Genomic DNA, 22797 nt, shown 5'->3' with positions numbered 1-22797 from the left:
GATGCATCAACAGCAACTGTGTGGGTGAGACCAGACCATCGCTATGCTCTCAAACGAACTCACACAGAAAAATAATACAAGACAGAAACTCCTCATCACCGGTGGGCAAATACTCTTGACAAGGCAGTCATTCCATATCTGACCTCTCAGTCCTGGTCCTCATAGGAAACCTGAACATCTTTCAAAAGACGAGCCTGGGAACTTAAATTCATAATTGTGCTAGAGGCTGAAAATCATCTGAGACACTTGTTTTATGGCTCATTACAACAATTTGTAACCTAATATCCCTCCTTTGTCCTATGTCTGGAGAGGTGTTAATTGCCCGTTTCATTTTAAGTGTGTTTTTTGCAACATGTGTTGGCCCCTTATGCATGACAATCTGTCCCAGCCTCTATTTAGTCATGACACTCTGGTTACCTTCTCCAGACCAATCTCTTCCACCAATAGAAGTTGGTCCAACAAAAGATATTCCCTCACCCACTTGTGTCTCAGCTTTCTTTAGTGTTTTGGTCATTTATCTTTCAGTTCTGTAGTCTGAGCAAACATTCTGACACTAATAACATTACAAATGTACAATCCTTTCTTTGTTTACAATCCTACTCCCTGCTAGTTACCAAACGGGATACAGAACTGTGAACAAAAACAAGGGGAAAAGGATGAATTGGTAAGAGGAGGAAATATTTGAATAATGAAGTTCATCAAACAATATGGGAAGATGGCATATTTGATTTCAGAAGGAGGTTCTCTGGATCTCATCCCCTTCTTTGGATTAGCCGTTGTAATCTGCACAATAGCTGCCTTCCCTCTCTCACATGTTCTTGGCGAGCATTTTGAAAACTGTGTTTTTACTAGTTTACTATTCATGTCTGGTTTATTTAGGCTGTCCAGTTTCTGGTGGTGGTTTGTTTTTTGTTTTTTTTTTACTTCTAAAAACATTAGCTATAATTTGCCTACACATGTATATCAATGTTCAAAAATATCTATGTTGATGATCTCTATCTGTCCCTCTCTCTATTATATAAAAAATGTCCTCGTTCAGAGCTCCAGGTTCCTGGGGAAGCACAGGAGAAACTTAGCGTAGTGGAATAAAAGACCCACAGCAGGGGCACAGCTGGCCTGGGCACAGTTGACTTGGGCTCCCCTTGCAGAGCTAAAATTGCTTTGTTGATGTTCAGGCTCAGGGACCCTCTCTCCTCAGCTGGTTGTTAAGGACATTCAATCCATACAGCTAAAGTGGAGGAAATACAGCACAGAAACTGTGTCACTTTTAAATTATTTCCATTAAAGATTAAATACAAAGGAAATTATTTACATCAGCTTTATTTCTTTGAAAGGAAATCTCTGAAGACCCAATTGATGTAATGAAGTACAGCGATCAGAAATGGTAGACGTCCCGGTCCTAATGCTGTCTCTCTGTCTTGCAGGTTATTCTAAAGGAAAAAGTAAAAGAGCTTAATCTGCATGAGGTAAGCAAGTGTTTTGGGGCTGCAGTGAGCTATTACACCTACAGAGCAAGGCCTCTTTCTCCAGTTCAGGAGTCCGCTGTTTATCATGTTTCTTTTCTGGAATGATTAAACAACTCGTGTAGATTTCACGCACTCCTGCTTCTAGTCACTTGTAGTTGAGGGAGATGGGCAGAGTAAATAAAGAATAACCAAAAATCTACAGATAAGAGAGAACAAAATGAAAATAAAAATCCGCCATGTTACAATTTATGGTGTAAATAGGTCAGGAGCAAATAGAACAATTGATCTGGATCAGTGTTATGGGTGCTCATTTCTGCATTTATATCAGATTAGAGAGACAAAGTGGGTGAGGTAATATCTTTTACACGTCTGTGGAAGCTTGAAAGCGTGTCTCTTTCACCAAAAAAAGAACAGGAGTACTTGTGGCACCTTAGAGACTAACAAATGTATTAGATGCATCCGAAGAAGTGGGCTGTAGTCCACGAAAGCTTATGCTCTAATAAATTTGTTAGTCTCTAAGGTGCCACAAGTACTCCTGTTCTTCTTTTTGCGGATACAGACTAACACGGCTGCTACTCTGAAACCTCTCTTTCACCAGTGGAAGTTGGTACAGTAAAAGATATTACCTCACCCACCTTGTCTCTCTAATATCCTAACACAGCAAACAACAATGGTTTACATCTGGTTGGTACTTAAATTCCAGAATACCAATCATGTGCCCCAAAATGATTATTTAAGCACCTGTGCAGAACTCAATGTCCAAACTTAAGCCCCCAGGACAAAAAAAATGGGGTTTTATGCTAATATTTTAATTGGAGGAGGGAGGGACAGAGTTTGCGTCTAAGCTCAATTTGTCCTGAAAGCTTTGTCCACAAAACTTGATGACATGAAGTTATGGCATGACTGGAGGGTAGGCATCTACGACTGAATGGCTTGTTGGCCATTTTTTGGAAAGAACGAAGCCAGGCAAGAGGTGAGATAGAAGCCAGCAAGGAGGAGGCTAGAAATGGCTGAGAGAAATGAGTGGTGGCAGAGAGAGGAGTGGTGGAGATCTTATTAATGGGGAAAAACATTCTGGATTTAGTGAAGGCCCCAGCACAAGAGGGACTGTACACCCAGCCTCTCTGATTGCAGCATAGTCATGTTTAACTGTAGACTTGTAAGTGGGAAAGGAGTTGAATACCAGGTTGTCTAGGAACAGAAAGGTTGTTTACAGTAGTGAGGAACTGTTGCCACATCATTGTTACTTAGTAACCCAGTTTGGATTTTTAATGGGGTTTCAGTGTTACAGGAAGGTGACCAGAACAGACTAATGACTACATTGTCAGCTCTTGTCCCCACTTAAACTTAAACACGTTAGTTTCCATTCAGCTTCTGGATGGCCAAAGTGCATCTCCCTAATGCCGCCGTGGCATAGTACTAGACGCTCGAGCCAAAATGTGTGTGTGACTGTGCAGAAGCTGTCTGAAAGGACAGCCCCCCAGCACACAGCCTCTCTGCTTCTGCAGGCTCCGGTTGTTGCCATGAATTAATAGGGATAGAGGCAGCAGAAGAGCGCAGAGCAAAGCAGAAATAATGGCGGGGTGGGTAACTGCGATGGAGAGACAGAGCCCGTGGCCTGAGGCAGCATCCAGTGATGGTCAGGCAGAGAGGGACTGCAGCAGTCATGGGGCACTGGGAGCGCAATACGTATGTTATGTAACGCACATCCCCAGTCCCCGAACTAGCCTCAGTGTAAACAGATGTCATTGTCATGGTGTTCCCTAGAATATTTTAGAAGTCTAATTTGTTAATGAAACAACTGGAAGCCTGACTCTGAAATACTCTATACCACATCATCGGCTTCCTGCATGTGGAAGCTGACTTGCTGTTGCTGGATCAGAAAGGCTCCTACACTGAAGTTTGGGCAGGATGTGGGTTTGGGGTGGAGGGGGAGAAGCATTTGAGGACAGAAATAATGTATGTAAGATGATAGTCAAATGTGGGTCCCTCAAATATAACCGTATAAAGGTGATTTCTGGCTCAGACTTGGTAATGGGTCAGATGAGTACATTTCTGGTTGCTACCTGAGTTGGGCTGAGTAAACTCTGTGGGACTTCATTCCAATTTAAAAACACCCAGCCGCTTAAACTTCTGTCCATTGTGATTGCAGAGATCCCCCTTCACAGTATGAGCCATAACAATGCTGCCTTCCTGAGTCTGCAGATAGATAAACAATACCTTGAGAGGTAGGAAGGGCACCCATTCACAGCAGCAAGATGTCTACTTTGGTATGTTCAGAATTATGCCATTGCTGACTATTTCGCTGCTGATTACTTTAGCAAGAACACGGAGTTCTTAGAATCTTAGGACTGGAAGGGACCTCAAGAGGTCATCTGATCAAGGCCCTTGCACACAGGGCAAGACTAAGTATTCTCTAGACTATCCCTGACAGGTGTTTGCCTAACCTGCTCTCAAAAATCTCCAATGACGGAGATTCCACAAGCTCCCTACGCAATTTATTCCAGTGTTTAACTTCCGGGATTGCGGTGGAGCATGCAACAATTAGCACCACTGCTCCCAACCCTCACCACCCTGCCGCCTTCATGAGTCAACAGTGTGCCTCAGTGTGCCCTTGTTGCCAAGAAGGCTAATGGCATTTTGGGCTGTATAAGTAGGAGCATTGCCGCAGATCGAGGGACGTGATCATTCCCCTCTATTCGACATTGGTGAGGCCTCATCTGGAGTACTGTGTCCAGTTTGGGGCCCCACACTACAAGAAGGATGTGGAAAAATTGGAAAGAGTCCAGCAGAGGGCAACAAAAATGATTAGGGAGCTAGAGCACATGACTTATGAGGAGCGGCTGAGGGAACTGGGATTGTTTAGTCTGCAGAAGAGAAGAATGGGGGGGGAATTTAATAGCTGCTTTCAACTACCTGAAAGGGGGTTCCAAAGAGGATGGATCTAGACTGTTCTCAGTGGTACCAGATGACGGAACAAGGAGTAATGGTCTCAAGTTGCAGTTGGGGAGATTTAGGTTGGATATTAGGGAAAACTTTTCCACTAGAAAGGTGGTAAAGCACTGGAATGGGTTACCTAGGGAGGTGGTGGAATCTCCATCCTTAGAGGTTTTTAAGCAGGGGTTTGGACTAGATGACCTCCTGAGGTCCCTTCCAACCCTGATATTCTATAATTCTATGATTCATTAGATGCCTAGATGGACATTGGTACGGGTTCAAATTGTATTTGGCACTGGTGTGATTGCTACTGGAATGCTGTGTCCAGTTCTGGTGTCCACAGTTGAAGAAGGATGTTGATAGATTGGAGAGGGCTCAAAGAAGAGCCGTGAGAATGATTAAAAGATTGGAAATCATGCTTTGTAGTGAAAAACTCAAGGAGCTCAATCTAGTTATTTCAACAAAGAGAAGCTTAAGGGGTGACTTGATCACAATCTGTAAGTACGAACATGGGGAACAAAAAATTGGTAACAGAGAGCGCCTCAATCTAACAGACAAAAGCATAACAAGATTCAATGGCTGGAAGCTTAGGCTAGATAAATTCAGACTTAAAATGAGGTGTGAATTTCTAACAGTCAGGGTAATTAACCATTTGAACAATTTACCAAGGGATGTGGTGGATTCTCTGTCACTAGCAACTTTTAAATCAAGATTGGATGTTTTGCTAAAAGATCTGCTCTAGTTCAAGCAGGAATTAATCCACAGAAATCTTATTGCCTGTGTTATACAGGCGGTCAAACTAAATGATCACAGTGGTCCTTTCTGGCTTTAAAATCAATGAACTTCCAGCTATAGATTGGAATCCTATTCCAATTTAAACCTTACGCCAGGAAATAAACTAGTGATTTCCTTGTCCACTATTATATCCTAGTAAACAGGGTGGGTTGACTTATGGGGTCTATATACCAGCTGACATTTCTGAAGGAATGAAACTTAAACCACCTAGAAATATCTGTGTGCCAGGTCAAAAGCATGAAGCAGGCTGCACTCTCCCTTCTGGGGACTCTACTAGAGAAGGGTGTGTGTGTGTGTTTGTGCGCGCACTTCTGAGCTCTCAGGACACAAGCCAAACATTTCGGCCTCCATTGACATGCTGTGGATGTTGAGCCTCATGCAAGGTGACAATATTACCAAACAAAAGCCTGTTTTATGCATTTTAAACATTTCTGCCCTAGTAAAACTTACTCTCAAGCGCTCCCATCTGCCCTAAAGATTAATTCCCTGCAGGGTTGGGTAGCGGGAGGTTTACGCTTTTTGTTTACCCCAGAGTTTGGTGGAGAAATGCCCAAAACCAGGTTCAGATGTCTTTATTTCTGTTTTAAAAGTTGAAATAAAACCTCCGACCTGTTTCACAGCTCCAAAGAATTTTAGGGGAGCAAATCTGAGTTAACTCACCTACCAAATGTTAGCTTGATTTGTCTAGAAACAACCAAAAATTTTAATTCTCCAAATCTAGAAAGTCTCCTAACAGGAAAAGCCGACTTGTCCCTAATTACAGTGATGCCATCAGCACTGTCAGGATATCTTGTGGAGACGCTGCATTTAAATTGCAGGCCATCAGAAAGAAGAGAACTCTGGCTTGCAGAACGTGAGGCAGCTATGACCAGCATGAATCTGACACCACTCTACCACTGCCTTGGGGAAGCTAAGGGAACACAGCCAGTTATGCCGTTGGACCAAAGCAAGACTTGCCAGCAGCTATTTTAAATGAAGAAGTGATTTATGTATGAAACAAACTCCTATGCCTGGACCTACTGCGGTAGGGAAGGAATATCCCACAGGACTGTCATTGAAGTTTGCTGGACGGTCTCAAAAATATTCCCCATCAGAAACACCATTTTCTCCTCTACCTCTGTTATTTAGACTTGCAGTAATAAGTGCGTGTCTGCTTCATCCAGTAGCCGGTGTTAGGCAGGCCTTTCGCTTGGTTTTAAGGCAGGTAGTCCTCTTTTTCTATGGTCACACGGATGCAGGTGGAGCAGCGCGCTCTTCAAAATGGCATCCTCCATGCGGTGTTGACCTTGACCATACCATAGGTGCAAGGTCACACGAATGGGATCACACCTGGGCCCGCACCATTCCCGGAAGTACTGGCATGTCCAGTATTCTGGGGACGCGGCAGTGGCTCTTAGCCAGCATTCACCCATCACAGCATGTGCCCTGCCACTGTGAAGTGTTCATGGTGTGCGGTGGGAATGTTTAGTTACAGGAGGAGCTGAGATACACTTGACTGTACCTGGAATAATATTAATACTCAGTCTGCCCGTGATGCCTCTCGTCCGCGGTACTTAAGGCCCTGATGCAGCGTTCGCTTCCAGGCACCTCTTTACCAGGAAGATGTAGGCGAGCTGGAGAGAGCTCAAAGAAGAGCAGCAGAAATAATTATGGGGCTTCCACAACTTGGCTTAGGAAGGAAGATGAACAGAGCGCAATTGTTTTTCCCTTTAATTCAGAAAAAGCTGAAAAGAAACGTCCTAAAAATTCACCTTTTGGGCCCTGTTGACTACTCCGGTTGCTGCTCGTAAGAGCTAGCAGACACTCGGGAGAGAAAGGGTCCTGTAGAGCGCTTTGATTCCGCACGTCTGCTCTATTTTCTGTAGTGCCACTTGACAGGCCATTAACATGGTGCAAACTAGGTGTTCACAGTACTGAAAAAAAGAAGTCTGGGGCCCAATCCTGAGGGCTTGACTTGGGCAAACCTGCTTTGAAGTCAGTGAGAGTTTGCCTATGCTGCAGGATTGATCTGATCTGTAAAGAGAATTCCAGACTAATGACTGGATATAATCAATTGATCTTGCTCCCTTTGAAAAGGTTTGGGCAGTCAAGAACTCCTCGTGTTCCTGCAGCTCTTGCCGTTGGAGTGTGCTGCACCCTGGGGACGGGTTGTCTGTTTGCTAAGCCTTTTGGGAGCTTTGCCTTTTGGGAGCTTTCAGTTCTATGAGAAGAACAGCATTAAAATACAGCACAGCGCATTAAAGAACCCTGCACCACTGCAAGCACAAGTATCAATGACGCAGCCCCAGGAAAATATCATTTCAGTGAAGAATCAGAGGCAAAAGGAGTTGGAAGCATCAAAAATGGGTTAGGAGGAACCTGTGATTCAGACTAAGGAATCAAAATGTATTCCTCATACAAGCACCTCCGATAACTATCTACAGCCACCTTTAATGTGCTTCAATCAACTCTAGTTTTACTTGTACTTCAGGATATTTAATGTTCTGTTCCTTTGTATTTTCTGCATAAGCTTCAGGGCTTGGAAAGGCAGGAGGTGATCATTATAGATACTACTTCTGTAGTATTTCACATATGCAAAGCCCTGTACAGATTTTCACTAACCTTAATAACAGTCTGTGAGGGAGATGAGTATTATCCCTCTTCTGCAGATGGGGAAACTCAGGCAGAGAGGTTAAGTGAGTTGCCCAAGGTGACAGGTGGTTGAGTCAGGATTAGAGTTTAGGAGTTACTGGCTCCCAGGTTTATGCCACTAGACCATGTGCCTCTTAAGTTTGTAGTCTCTATTTTATCTTTTACAAGACACTAATGCATTGGCCTCACAGAAAGCAAGTAACTCAGAAGAACCCCACCCACACTGGGCCACTGCTGTGTTTGCTGAACTGGATTAGCGTGACTGGTCAGCCATCTTGGGTGGACAGGGTCAGACTGCGTCTATACCGAACTTAGAAACTCTCCTAGCCTACCCCTACTCCTAGCCAGGACCTCATTCCTAGTTTTTCATACAGTGAAGATCTAGCCTAAAATACTGTTTCTAAACTTGGGCTTACCACTAGCCAGCTAACCCCTGTTTTAAAACTGAGCTGGCCTGAACTGGTTTTAAATTTGGTTTCTAACTAGTTCAACCCAGTGTAGAAAGGAATAACCCTCTCCTAGGCAAAGTATGGGTGTTTGACGTCAGCCAGGGCGGCAGTCTCCCTGTAGAGCACTGCTGAGGAAGAGCAACACGCAGAATAAATGTTAAAAGGAAATCGGATTGGGCTTGCCCATAGTGGAAAGGAGTCGGTGGATCTAAAAGAAGGGTAGTTACTGAGTAGCAGGATGGTGAAAGCCCTAGTCTTTTCCCTGCTGGTGATTTAATGGAAATGAGGTTGGGGGAAGTCCAACTTGGGACCCAGCTGCACTGTAGGAGCTTTCATGTTGAGAAACCTAATTACAGTAGCAGTCCCAGGACTTACATTGTACAGTAGAACCTCAGAGTTACAAACTGACCAGTCAAACACACACCTCATTTGGAACCAGAAGTACATAATCAGGCAGAAGCAGAGACCAAAAAAAGGCAAATATAGTACCGTACTGTGTTAAACGTAAGCTACTACAATAATAAAGGGAAAGCAGCATTTTTCTTCTGCATAATAAGGTTTCAAAGCGGTATTAAGTCAATGTTCAGTTGTAAACTTTTGAAAGAACAACCATAACGTTTTGTTCAGAGTTACAAACATTTCAGCGTTCCGAACAACCACCATGCCCTAGGTGTTCGTAACGCTGAGATTCTACTGTAATTCGGACTGGGTTGTATTTTCACCTCCTCCCAAACCAGGACGCAATACAGTCCAAGGTTGTAGCATGGTCTGGGTCGACTGTTGAAACCCGGGTCAGGCCTGTCCATACTACGTGACTAAATCCTGTATTATATTAAGCCCTTCCCACCCACCCCCAAAAAAGAGTAGCTTCCACAGTGCAGATGGGAACTTGATTCTGAACAAAGAGCTATCCACACCATGAAAAGCGCCCACGCAGTAGTCTTGAAATAAGAGAGGCTGAAGAGCTGGAATAGCAGGCGTCCTTACGGACCAGGATTAAGGTGATTTGGAAGGGTTCTCTAGGTATCTTGTACAGCCAAGGCCTTGCTAGGTCAGATATGAGGCAGGCGATTTGACCTGTAAATTCAGCTACAAATATCTCCCCACCTAATTTTTTTACCAGCAATCCAGTGGGCGTAGTGGTACATAGGTGCTGGTACTAGGGGTGCTGTTGTAGCCCCTGGCTTGAAGTGGTTTCCATTATATACAGGGCTTACAGTTTGGTTCAATGGCTCTCAGCACCCCGTAGTGGTTTGGCCAATGTGAAGGACATCGTGGATTTTATAAATAGGATATTAGTGCTGGACAACATGTCATTTACAGGGTTGCCATAGTGAGTAGGAAAGAAGTCTCTGTTTCTTGTGTGCATAATCTTTAGTTGTTCACTTTTGAAAGTCAAATGGAGCATTAACAATCGCCTGAGTGCTTCTGCTTCGCTGGCATCATTTCCATAGATCACTGAGTATCCTTGGTGCCTTTCTGCAAGCGCATATTCTACTATGCTTACTGATTAGCTCTCTTGAAATAGCCCAGTGGTCAACAGTGGAAAGTTGGCTGGATCTAGGAGCCTATTGCCAGAGAGGTGTGGCTGCTATTGACAGTTAAGCCAAGCGTTTCAATAAAGAGCTAGTGACAGTTGTGTGGGAGTGAGTTTTACACGCTAAGAATTTTTTTTTTTTTTTAAACCAAGAGCATGTCACAAGGTGGGGAGAGGGCTCTCGGGTAGTCTGTATCGACTGAGCGTCTGTCTGACCATTCCCCGCGATAAAAGGCGATAAGTTGTGTTGGGGTGATTAGAGCCCAGTCATTTGTATTAAATGCAGAGAATGTTAAACTCTTTGATTTGGATTAACATGTCAGATTAACGAACTGAGGCCCTTGGTTACTTATCACTTAAACTCTCCCAACCCTGACACATGTGACTGTTCCAAACTCAGATTTGTCTGTGCACGGTTACTCAGCAGAAGCCTCACAGAACAGGTTCTGCCCGGCGCAGAGCACTTGCATTTCTCTTACACTCTCTCTGGATTTGCCTATGCTAGAAGAAAAACATTGAGAGGGAAGCTTAGCCCGTCAGAAAGGCAGTGATGTCAGAGTTGTGTCCAATGTCAAGACTGCAGGTTCACTGTGGCCATGTCTACACAACAAAATTCTGTCGACCGAATTTATGTCGGCATACAGCCACTGCAGTTACTAAATCACTTGTGTGTACACACCTGTGGCTCCTTGTGTGGGTGGTGCACGTCCTCCCCAGGAGCACTTGTATCGATTGTATTGTCAGTGTGGGACATGGCGGGATGGCTCCTGAAGGCCCTTAACAGTCAACGTAAGCTATGCAGTATCTATACTGGCATTGCATTGACCGAATTACATGTAGGGTGACTCTACGCCACTCAGGGAGATGGTGTTACTAAATCGGCGTGGAGAGGAGGCACTTATGTCAGCGGGAGCCAAATTTAAGTGAAGACGCTTCCAAAGGTAGGTCGATGCAAGGCAGCTTATGTTGACCTAACTGTGTAGTGTAAACCAGGCCTGTATCTTTGGCCTCTGGATGTTTTTCCCCTACAATATTTTTGTTAGGATCACAAGTGAATAACGTAACCCGTTTTCACTGAAGTGTGTTCTGTCCCAACGCAGAGTCGTAGTGAGACCATTTGACAAATTTTCATCCCTGATGAAACAAGATGAAACCGAGATCTATAAAACTCTCATGTTAGTCAAGAGAGCAGTTTGGTGCAGAGATTCCTTGGGGAATGTTTCCATTGACTTAACCTTACCTACAGAGTATGTATTCAGAAAGTTTTCCATCAACTGATTCCATTGTCTCTCTGCTTTCTCACCTTTCAGATCTGTGCCGTTTGTTTGGAGGAATTCAAGCCCAAAGACGAGCTGGGAATCTGTCCATGTAAACATGCCTTCCACAGAAAGTAAGTGCTGAGCTACCCTCAGTACACAAAGACCAAAGTTATGTTTACAAAAGCCTTGCATGTCTCTTGGAAACACTGGCAGCACTACGTAGTTGATGGCCTCTGAATTACAAAGGCTTATATTGTATACATCTGCCTGTGCTGTGTTCTAAAGGATTAACAAATGCTACTCCTCTTTAATAAGTCCTCATTTACTGTATTAAGTTGAGCCATGTTTACTGAAGCTTTGGAAATCGAGTCACAGTTGCCTTGAAAGTTGGTGGTTAAAGTCTGCACACGAGCCTTGCCTTTCATGGAGAGACTTGTTTTGTCACACGTTCATTCGCATTAGAAGTCGAGGGTTCTAGGTGGTGTGTATGCGGCTGTGTGCTGTGTTGCCTAGTTAAACCTGCCCAGGGCGGGCCTTCATTCTAAAAGCACAGCTCACTGCAACGTGAAATGCTCAAAACAGAGCAGGAAACGCAGAGTGGGACTGGCTTGCCTGGTTGGGACAGGCAAACCTTCCTGGAGAGTTTGGAAGGGAGCAAGGGTACTTGGCAAAGGATATACAAGGCTTCTCAAAACGTATGGGGAGCAGGACGTGTGGAGTGGGTGGATTCAAGATAAGCTCGGGTAGGGTGACCAGATCAGCAGTCCAAAATATCGGGACGGGGGGGGGGGGGGGGAAAAGGCTTTTAAAAGGGGCCGGGGGCATTAGCAGGCCCCGGCCCCGCGCGCTGCCCTCCCCGCAGAGCCTCCCGGCCCGCCACAGGCATATGCGGCACGCGGTGGATCCGGGCGGGGGCAGCGCGGAGCGGGCAGGAGCCGGGTGGGCGGCAGGGACCGAATCCCCACTGTTGCCAGGGAGCCCCATGCCTCTCCCGCCCACTCGCGGCTGCAGCTCCTTCCCGGCGGGACGCGCCTCCCTCCGCCCCAGCCACATGCGGCGCGCGTCCCCTGCGCCTATTCTCCCTCCCGCCGGGAAGGAGCAGCTGGACGCGCGCCGCATGTGGCCGGGGCAGGCCGGGGGGGCGCGTCCCGCCGGGAAGGAGCCACAGCCGCGAGCAGGAGGGAGAGGCGCAGGGCTCCCTGGCAGCAGCAGGGATTTGGCCCACGCCACCCAACCGGCCCCTGCCCGCTCCACGCTGCCCCTGCCTGGACCCACCGCGCTACCCCGCGGGCTGCAGGGCTGGAGCAGCCTCCAGGCTGTGCTCCCGGCCCCAGGTGCAGCGGCCCGGGCAGTAGCCCTCTGTCATGGCGGGAGGCTCAAAGCTGAGCCCCCCCATCTCCCTCCCTTGCCAGCCCCCCTTTGCCCGCCGGGTGCCCAGGTGCCGGAGCTGACTCACCAGCTCCAGGATCCAGGCACCGCTGCCACCCCCTCCCTCCCTCCCTCCCAGGCTTGCGCCGCCATGCTGCAAGCCTGGGAGGGAGGAGGAATGCTGCGTGGTTGGGGAAGAGGCGGGGCCTGGGTGGGGATTTGGGGAGGGAGCCAATGGGGGAAGGGGGGGCGGAGCCAGGGCGGAGCGCAACATTTCTTTTTTGTCCAGTGTCCCGACCAAACATCGGTCGGGACGTGGGACAAAGAAGCAAAAATCGGGACGTCTGGTCACCCTAAGCTCGGGTGAGGGGTAGCAAGGGCTGCCTGAGGAGATGGAGGTGAGAATAGAGGCATGCAGAAGCTGATGAATTAATAGCTGGAACTGGATGTGTAAAGAGAGGGAAGGCAGTGAAGGGACTTGAGTGGCAGGGGAGATGTGATCAGACTGGCCTGAAAGGAAGATAATCTTGCCAGTAACCTGTCTGACAGGCTGGAGTGGAGAGAGTGGAATGCAGGGAGGCCAGGGAGAAGGAGGCTTACAGTGATCGGGGTGGCAACGGCTGAAGACTTGCACTGAGGTCCTGGCAGTAAGGTTAGAAAGGAAGTAAACACTTGTCCTGGAATGCTGTTGTTCTGTTAATTGGTAGGCTATGTATCGTTCTTGTATAGCGTACAGTGTGGGAGAGGGAGGGGCCATGGCTGGCCTCCAAATCCCACTGCAGTCACCTCTCCCTCTGCCCTGGCTGGAGAGAGGCCAGCAGGCACTCGAGTGCTGTTGGGCTGGAACTTTCCAGTTTAGTTCTGAACTTCACACCCTGCAACAGGATTTTGGTTGAGCTAACGCACACTAAAAACTCACGCAATCCCCACCCCCTTCCCCCAGCATGCTGTCTACCAGGTGACTCTAATTGTTAGTCTAACAGTTCCCTTACATAACCATGTCTACACTGAACTTTCATTGGTAAAACTTTTGTTGGTCAGGAGTGTGAAAAAAACACACCCCGACCAACAAAAGTTTTACAGAGGAAAAACGCCGGTGTGGACAGATCTTGGTCGGCAGGAGACGCTCTCGCACCAACCAAGTTAATGCCCCTTGGTGGAGGTGGTTTTATTTTGTTGGCAGGAGAGCTCTCTCCTGCCGACAGGGCAGCTATACTGCGTACCTTACAGCGGTAAGGCGTGCAGTGTAGACACAGCCTCAGATTTGCTCTAACGCAGTGCTGTCTCTTCCCGTGGTATGAATACATAATTTCCCTCTCCCCCAAAGCATGTAACCTAAACAGACAGTGGAAAACTGCTTTCCCACTCATGCAAAGGTGGTTTTTCAGTGACCCAGATCTGGACATGGACCTAGGTTTTGTGACTTTACTCCCTCAAAAATCTGCAGATCCATGAATCATTCTAGCTGTCATGGCCTCTGTGTACTCTCTGTGCATGTCTGTGGTGTTCTGCATTGCACCTGTTCGTGCCTTCAGATCATAGTGTTCCACCCGCTCCGTACAGCGATGCAGCACGCTCTATTGGGCAGAGCTGCGTGAGCTTCTGGAGCTAGATCAGTAATCGTCAATCTCTCCTGTGCGCAAGGCATGCCCCCAAGCTTTCTGAAGGAAAAAAGCCAGACACTGGTAGTTTAGGACTGAATCCTGCTTCAGTGGGAGTTGAGGTTGCTTTGCACCCTGCAGGAGCAGAGCTTTGTGACCTAGCAGTAGCTCAAATGCAGTCTTGGGGGGCTAGAGCCTGTTTCCCTGGGAGAGGGAATACTGGTAAAGAAGCTGGAGTATCCCCTCCTCCCTTTGGAAAATGCCATTGGTTCTTTACCTTCCACCTGTCGACCTGCCAAAGATGGGCAGAATTGACATCCGGGATGTAGTACTTCCCATGCTGCAGTTCTGGTATGAGCCCAAGTCCTGGGACAGGGTCCAAATCTGCCAGATACTTTGCTCTGAGATGGGATTGCTACCAGCAGAGTTGTGCTAACACAGCAACACTCTGGGCCTAATTCTGCAAGCCTGCTATGTGCAAGGCACCCACTGAAGAGCTCGGATCTGTGTTGGGGGTCGGCAGAAGGCAAGAGCTTGAGTTGAGGATGCCAGGTCTGACCGTTTGGGGGCTTTTGTCAGGATGTGGGTTTGCTTGGATGGCGCTTGCTCTTTAAAAGAAAACAGCATTGCAGAAGTGAGAGTTACCACAGAAGTGCATAATGGTGTTCTAACAGTCATCCCAGTTCAGCAGAATCAGGCACATTTAAGTGCAGTTTTTTTATTTGCATAAGAGGGGGGTGAGGAATTTTAAAATTCTTGGGGTGAGATTATCTCTAAGTTCCAGTGTAGAGCTGGCATAGCGATTTTCCTGCTTTAAAAATGCCTGTTCACTGTATAAAATTGACTTTCTACGTGTGAATGCAAAGCGGGACTTTCAGTGGTTTGAGCATTGGCCTGCTAAACCCAGAGTTGTGAGTTCAATCCTTGAGGGGGCCACTTAGGGATCTGGGACAAAAATCTGTCTGGGGATTGGTCCTGCTTTGAGCAGGGGGTTGGACTAGATGACCTCCTGAGGGCCCTTCCAACCCTGATATTCTGTGATTCTATGAACTAAAACTCTGGAGGTAGAAATGTGCCTAATTGGATGAAAATGGCAGGTGAGTGTGGAAGCCAGGAGTCTGGGGCTTGATTCCACCTTTGTCACTGACTCTCTACATGAACTTGAGTAAGTCATTTAACTTCGCTCTGTTTCCGCAGTTTCAACATGGAGGTAATGATTTCTACCTCCAAAAGGCTGAGAGAATTAATGTTTGGCAAGTGAGACGAGGCTCTCAGATGAGCGGGGCCATAGAAGTGTACAAAGTGTTCAGTGGTGGTAATCGGGTTCAGTGTGAATTAACTCTGTTCTCTCTTCTTCGTTCCCAGGTGCCTCATTAAGTGGTTGGAGGTGCGAAAAGTGTGTCCACTCTGCAACATGCCTGTCCTACAACTGGCACAACTCCATAGTAAGCAGGACCATGGGCCTCCCCAGGGACCCCTGCCTGGGGCAGAGAACATTGTATAGCTTCTCCCCAAGCAAAGGACACTTCCATCACAAAAAATATCGCAAGGATGAAAACGATGGGCTTAGGCAGAGAATTGCAGATCTCTGAATCTGTTGCTTACAGCCTTGGTGCATCTACCAGGATTCCCTTTGTCTCATGAAGAGCTCCCACGATGCACTTTAGGGGACGGGGCCAGATGCTTGGACTTCAGAACAACCAAAGCAATATGCCACCAGCGCAACAAGAAGACAAAAGGCAACAACAAGCCTATGTGTTTGGGTTTTTGAGAGCACTTTATGACGGACCCTGTCGACGGTATTACATGTGTAGGCCTGGTACCTGTTTCTGGCTAGTTGACTGTATGGTGTGCTGAGGAGGAGGGATAATGTTACAAGTATAATAAGAGAAGAGAACTTACGAAACAAAGTCTTTCAAGACACTGGCCCCTGGGTACCTTGAATGGTAGATCCTATGCAGCCAGTGGACATCTTCCCATCTCAAAAAAACAAAACCAACCTTCACACCCCCTTTAAAAACTGTCTCCATAAGGCCAAACCCAGCCAGCAGTTACCTCGCGCTGAATGGCTAGTGGCTGGAGAAATGAGCAAGGGTTTTACATTGTTCCTTTACAGAGATTTTCCTGAAGTTGTGGGGTTACTCAGAGGTTTAAATTTTGACAATGTCCTGTTAGCGTGGACAGCACCATGACCAGTCTGCCAACAGCCTCTAAGACAGTGCAAGCGCATAAGCACTCTGCGCTGAAGTAGTTCCAGGGGAAGGTTTGCAAGTATTGGGCTGCATCTGTCCAGTAAGGGAACTGGGTCATTCTAATGTGCACATGTGGCCTGATTGTTTCGGAGGTACTGAGCACCCACAGCTCCCCAGTCTTCATCTCTGAAAATCGACCCTTACGTGACCCCAAAGGAGCAGTGAGGTTGGATCTGCTCTTGAGAACAGCCGTTGCCCCCCGAGTGTTCTGGAATGTGATGGGATGATTTTCCTACCAAGTGCTGGCATTAAGCTGGCGTCTGACACAGGCACTTACTGCAAACGACGCAGCAGCCACACACGTCTGTATTTTCCTCTGCAATAGGAAAGCCCCTTTAAAAAGTCTGAGTCCAAGGCCCAGCGCTTGCACACATCCCTTCCCTTCTCATGTAGTTGGTGAAGCTTGGTTGCCGTACACAGCCTCACTCTCTCACACGCTCTCCCGTCTGCACAATCACAATCGCAAAGGGCTGACTTAATCTTGGCGCAGACAGGCTCAAGTCCACTGCATTCAGCAGAGCTGCTGCCTCTTACTTCAGAGCCAATGATAAACCTTGACTATCTTGTTTCTTTCTCTCGGCTCTGCATTAGAGAAAGGTACCATAGATCTACCCATGTCATTCTGCTGGGGGCAGAGTTATTCAAGTCACCCTTTTGAGTGCTGGGGCCCACTTGAAATGGATGTGTATCGGGATAAGCCGTGGGGCATAAGGTCTGTTTGTGTACGTACGTCTCTTGGGGTTGAGGAGTACTCTTGGTGTTTGGCTGAACTGTATTTAAGCAGGGTAGATTTCTGATTTCTAGCTCCACTTTGAGTGATTCGAAAGTACTGACACTCCTGAGATTCCTGAATTAGACCAATAATAAACAGCCCAGATGCAGGTGGACCAGAGGGAAATTCTCCTTAAATGTACATAGCTAGCCATTGTCTAAAATAACGTAAATGTGCATATTGCTTACTGCATTGGCTTGCCAGCCCTTTCTCCTCCTAGGTACGCACCTGTGTGCTTAGCATCTGCTGTAATGCAGTCCCACGAGAGCCTCACAGCTACTCCCATTCAAGGCAGATTTTCTGGTTCTTTAACAATGTTCCAGGAGCCTGATATCCCCTGATCTGTTCCCTTTGCTGTCCCATCCAATCCAGTATACATCTCATGTTCCACCAGGAGTCCTTTTGTCTTCTAAACATTGCTTTATAAGGGCCAAATCCTGCTGCCATTGATCTCAATGGAAAAACTCTCCTTAACCTCGGTGGCATCAGGATAGGGGGCATCAGAGGGGGAAGATTCACTTATTCTGAGCGCCTTCTGCGCTGACTTTGACTGTTGCAGCCTGCATGTTGTTTGCAGACTGTGTTGGGATGGGAGGGGAAGGCAGACGTACTTGTTTATGAATGTGAACCCTGCCACGCATCTGTGGCTAGCTGCTTATTTGCCTGCTCACAGGTATTTGCATGAGCTGTGAATGACTGAACAGTTTTACAAAGGAGCTTTGAAACGACCAGGGGGAAGAAGGGTGAGTTGCAAACATCTACCATTAGCCACTTTGTCCACCGTGAACTTCAAATTACCCATTTAACCAGAATAGAAAAGGCCCAAATGCCATTATTTCCCTTTCATCGATCAGCACCAAGCTGGTAGCGGTCGACAGTATTGATTAAAGCAACGTTAGGTGCCTTTGACCTTTGTTCTCTTTACAGAGCTACGGTACAGTACCACACTACCACCAGCTCTTGCGGATGAAACCGACCATCCCACCATGCCTCAGCCTGTCGAGTTTCTGTCTCTGGCCCAGCCAGGCAGGGCACGCTGGCCTATAGATGGATGTCAGCAAAGAGGGTTGACGACGTGTCTCTCTGATATAGCCTAATATATGCATTTCTAATGTGCCTACACAATAATTTAGGTCAGACTTGAACAAAAAAAACCTCCTGCTGCCACTGAAGTCAATGGGGAATTTTTGCCAGAGGCTTCACTAGGAGCAGGATCTGATCCATATTGTCTGTCCTGTGATATGTGCCCCCTTCCTGATCCCGCCCACCACCATTTATCCTTTCTATGTACTTTTAATTTTTTTGCCACAGACATTTTTTAAGTTATTCAGAAGAATCTGCGTCCTGAGCATGATGTTTGAGACTTTTACCTAGGCAATTAGGTATCTAAGGCTGGGTCTACACTACCCGCCTGAATCGGTGGGTAGAAATCGACCTCTCGGGGATCGATTTATCGCGTCCCCAAATCGACGCTCTTACTCCACCAGCGGAGGTGGGAGTAAGCGCCGTCAACGGGAAGCCGCAGAGGTCGATTTTGCCGCTGTCCCTACAGCGGGGTAAGTCGGCTGCGATACGTCGAATTCAGCTACGCTATTCGCGTAGCTGAATTTGCGTATCTTAAATCGACCCCCCCCTCCCACCATAGTGTAGATGTAGCCTTAGATTGTATTCTGAATGGAACAAAGATTTGGATTTGAACTATGAATATAAATTGACAGGGCTGGCTTAGTGTCTTCCCTGCTGTCTCCTGGCTGTGCTGATAACGTTTGCATTTTATTTCTGTGATGAATACCACAGGCTACAGTGCTGTATCTCATTGAGGATAAATATGTGTGGTCCCTGCATTCTTGTGCCCTGGAAAAGCAACCAGCCTGGCTGCACGGCTTCCTAGGTGCCTCTGCTTGAGGAAAATCTGTGAATTCCTTCCCTGAACATCTAGGCCACTGAGGATGCTCACTAAGAAAGTGGTGGCTTTTGGTCTCCACTTCATAGTAAATGAAAGTGGCTCGTAGGCCGGTCTCTAACAGCATACGACTCCTGGAGGAGTGGAGCGCGGTGCTACTCTGGAATCTGTGTGTCTCCATTCCTGTGGCTGGATTAGAATTTAGTGTGAATTCTGTAGAGCTTCCTCACACAGCTCCTGATCCTTCCAGGTTCTCAGTGCTCAGAGCTGCTCCAGAAATCACTGAGGTCTGTGCAAGGACAGTTTGCAGGATCAGCATTAAGGATTTTTTCTGATTGCTCACTTAGTAATAAGGCAGCGCAAAAAGCTTCATGTCTGGGTAGGAATCTAGCCTAGGTCACCAGTGTCTGAAAGTCATGGCCATGTGAGGGCGGTTGAGTGATCTGCGAGTTGGGAGTCTCATTCCCTTTGTTAGCATCTGGTCTCTCCATTCCCAGACACTTCATCTCATTTGGTACCCTTATTGGGAATTAGAGTAGCAAGGCTGAGAAATGGGCCATGGACACGTCTTCCTTCTCATTCCTAGGGGTGTCTCTTCAAAGCAGGGACAAAGGCACAGGGAGGTGACTATGATGCTGTTTGCAGGATCGCTGTCTGTTCTGGGCATAGATCTTCAGTCTGGAGAGTTTCAATCTATAATTAGTTCATTTAGTTTCACTAAATTCTCTGAAACAAAACTTAACTTTTCTGGTTCCCTATCAAGTTACAAGCAAATTTGAAGCCATGCTCTGATTGGACCCCAAATCCTGTAGGGGCCGGTAACCATACAAATACATAGAATAATGGCAGCACGGCAAATATAAAACCCGGGGGAGGGGAGAGTTAAAACCCTCTTGCAGAAGCTGGTCTGAAGTTGGTGCCACTTGAAATGTCCTCTCAATTGGCCAGAGGAATTCCCTGCACTTGCCTGGTGTGCTACATCCTTCAGTGTTTGATTGAACGAGTACATACAGTGTGGCTGCGGCGTTATTCCATGCGGCTTTACCCGAATATTCAGCTCCCAGTCACATCCACGCAGTCAATGAGCCAGTGGAGTGAGGTGTATCTTTTTTTAAAGGGCTGTTGCAGTGAGACGCCATCTTTCTCCTGTTGCTGTCAGTTTTAGAGCCATCTCCACCGTACTCGGGTTCACCTGGCTGAGGGATGTTATTAAGGTAGTTTGCCAGTTCCACACTGTAGTCTCTGTAACCGGTACAACACCACCTTGTGTATAGTATCTGTCTGGTATCTCTAGAGCAATTGACTACCTCAAGGGAGCCATTAAATGTCTTAAACGTCAGAAGTACCTGCCCCAAATGTATGGGGGGGTTGTTGTATCCACATCCCAGAGCATATGAACGTGTTGTCCTCTCTCCATTTCCCAGCACTAGATTCTGCAGAATAGCACTCAGGGTCTTGAGCAGATTTGTGGTTTGTTTCACATTAGCTGGTGACCAGAATATTTGGATGGTTAGCCCCAAAGGTGGCACAGATCCCTGCAAACTCAGCACTTCGAGACAGTGACCCAGGCTTGTGGATGGAATTAGGCTAAAATATTCACAGGAACCACATTCCTGTCTGGTAAGATTCCCTCTCCCAATCTCATTAGTCAAAAATATTTGTTTGTCAGGCCACCTACCCACAACTCCCATTCACTTCAATGGGATTTGTGAGATTGGCACCTCTCGAGCTCAGCCCGTGGATGAAAGTAGATTTGCTCATGGCAAATGCAATTGTATCTCCTTTGATTGGTCCCTTCGTATACAGACCTTCTAACCAGTATTCTCTCCTCTAGTATGTACCCATAACTCCCACCAGTTAATGGGAGGTGCAGGTGTACATACCCTGTTTCCCCGAAAATAAGACAGTGTCTTATATTAATTTTTGCTCCCAAAGATGCGCTAGGTCTTATTTTTCAGAAATGAAAAATGCCTTATTATCGGTGGATGCCTTATTATCGGGGAGGTCTTATTATCGGGGGGATGCCTTATATTACAACGAGAGGCAAAACTGTAAGTAGGCCTTATTTTCGGAGGATGTCTTATTTTCGGGGAAACAGGGTATCTATGCGAGAATAGGCCACTAATTTTAGCAGGCTACTTGCAATCAATGCATGGTTGGTTTCTTATAGCTGAACTAGGACAAGTTGCTCATGGATAATCCCTACTCGCTTGCTGTTTCTCTCCCAACTGCATTATTGATGCAAATCTCCATTCCCAGTAGTGGAATCGACAGGATCTCTGTGAATGGCCAGTTCTTGGTGCCAATTCATGTTGTGATACAAAACATACTCTGTTCACTGTAAAAGCCACACCTTGTGGCAAAGAAGATATTTGGAAGTATAGACTCTACCATGTGCCTATGTCTTGGGTTTCCTTCAAAAGTTGACTATTTGCCTTTATTGGAGAAAATTAAGCAACTTGTAGTCAACATTTGAAAACTCTCTTGTGTATATTTCAAAGCAAAAGGCCCGAGTGTTAATTAGTTGCCATAAACCAGGTTGCACTGACCCATTGGTCCAGAGCATTGTAGTGGTGGTGGATTCTGAAGCTTGATCGGATTTCATTGTCTTGATGAGGAAATGGAGCTGCAGGGCATAGCTCTGTGTCTTCCTAAAACTCTTTACATGGTTGGTGAAGGCTCACTTTCCCCCTGGCTTGTTTTTGGTGACCCCAGTGGATGGCTGACCTGTCTGATCTCTCACCCCAGTGTAAATCTGGAGTCACTCCATGACCACCAGTGGATTTATACCAGCGTGAGATCAGAATCCAACTCCATGTCGTGGAGAGAACTATATATTGATCAGTCTCTAGCTGACTTTGGATGTAAATGGAAGGGGCAGGATATTACCTGAACCCTGCTCTTTCTTAGGGGTTTCTCTTTTTTCCTTCAGTATTTACAACTCTCCCTATTGAAGGGGTGCAAGAAAGGGGTCATTCAGTATTACATTGTACAGGCTTTTCTAATGGCAGAGTAGACTGTTCTTTCCAATCCTTTTAGAATGGGGGTAAAGTTTCCCATTACCAATTAGTCTGTGTATTTTGATAGCATCAGTACCTGACCAGTCAAATGCTAGCGATAGTTCTTGTGATTAGACCATCAAGGGGTTGGGGGGCGGGTGTTTTCTCCTTCTCTGTAAATACTGTGTGACTCCTGAGATGTTTATGCCCATGGGTTCATAGACATGTTTGTACACTAAGAATTCTGCAGCAGAATATTTTTAAAAACATTCGCTGTTTTTTTGTAAGCTATATTTTTGTATATTTAATTGCTATTTTAAAATTCTAATGCATCTTTTTTGCTAATCACACTATTGTTAAGGAAAAGAGAATTTGCATGTGATTTGACTTGAAATGTAAATAAATGCGGATTTTGGAAATCGTGCTGTGTTGGAGTCACTTCCGCCACCATCTCACCGAATCACACGTGTTCACCTGTCTGGTTGATGTATGTCACCCCCAGGGTGACCCTGGCTGAGTCCTTTGCGGTACCTACTGCTGGGGGCAGTCCGGACCAGGACACCATGCTGAGATTGAGTCAGCAGAGACTTGCCCCCTCCTGGCTTTTCCCCCCATAGATCTCAAAGCAAGTAAGCACCATTATCCCTCTCTGATAGATGAAGGGGAAATGCAGAAAAGTGACTTGCCTGAGGTCCCACAGTGAGTTGGACAGAATAGAGCCCCAACACCCTGTCCCCTGTACTGTGCTACCGCCCGTGTCCGATTAGAACTGGTCATCTTAAGGTGACTGGGGCCCTGTCATCCCTTGCACTACAGCCTGAGCAGAAT

At 46.7% G+C, this 22797-nt stretch overlaps 1 protein-coding gene across 3 annotated transcripts in view; it reads left to right on the top strand.

The window, feature by feature from the left end:
- The window catches only part of RNF24 (ring finger protein 24), a 77580-nt gene extending 55192 nt beyond the window's left edge, over positions 1-22388 (top strand). For all 3 annotated transcript variants that reach the window (XM_054029612.1, XM_054029611.1, XM_054029613.1), the window contains 3 exons: positions 1425-1466; positions 11126-11205; positions 15409-22388. In XM_054029612.1, the coding sequence (XP_053885587.1) occupies positions 1425-1466; positions 11126-11205; positions 15409-15547 (261 nt within the window). In that variant the 3' untranslated portion in view covers positions 15548-22388. The remainder of the gene's footprint in view (positions 1-1424; positions 1467-11125; positions 11206-15408) is intronic.
- Positions 22389-22797: the final 409 nt, after the last annotated feature.

This window comes from Malaclemys terrapin, chromosome 5 (assembly GCF_027887155.1).
Source record: "Malaclemys terrapin pileata isolate rMalTer1 chromosome 5, rMalTer1.hap1, whole genome shotgun sequence".
NCBI lineage: Eukaryota > Metazoa > Chordata > Testudines > Emydidae > Malaclemys > Malaclemys terrapin.
This window is presented reverse-complemented; position numbering and strand designations above follow the sequence as displayed.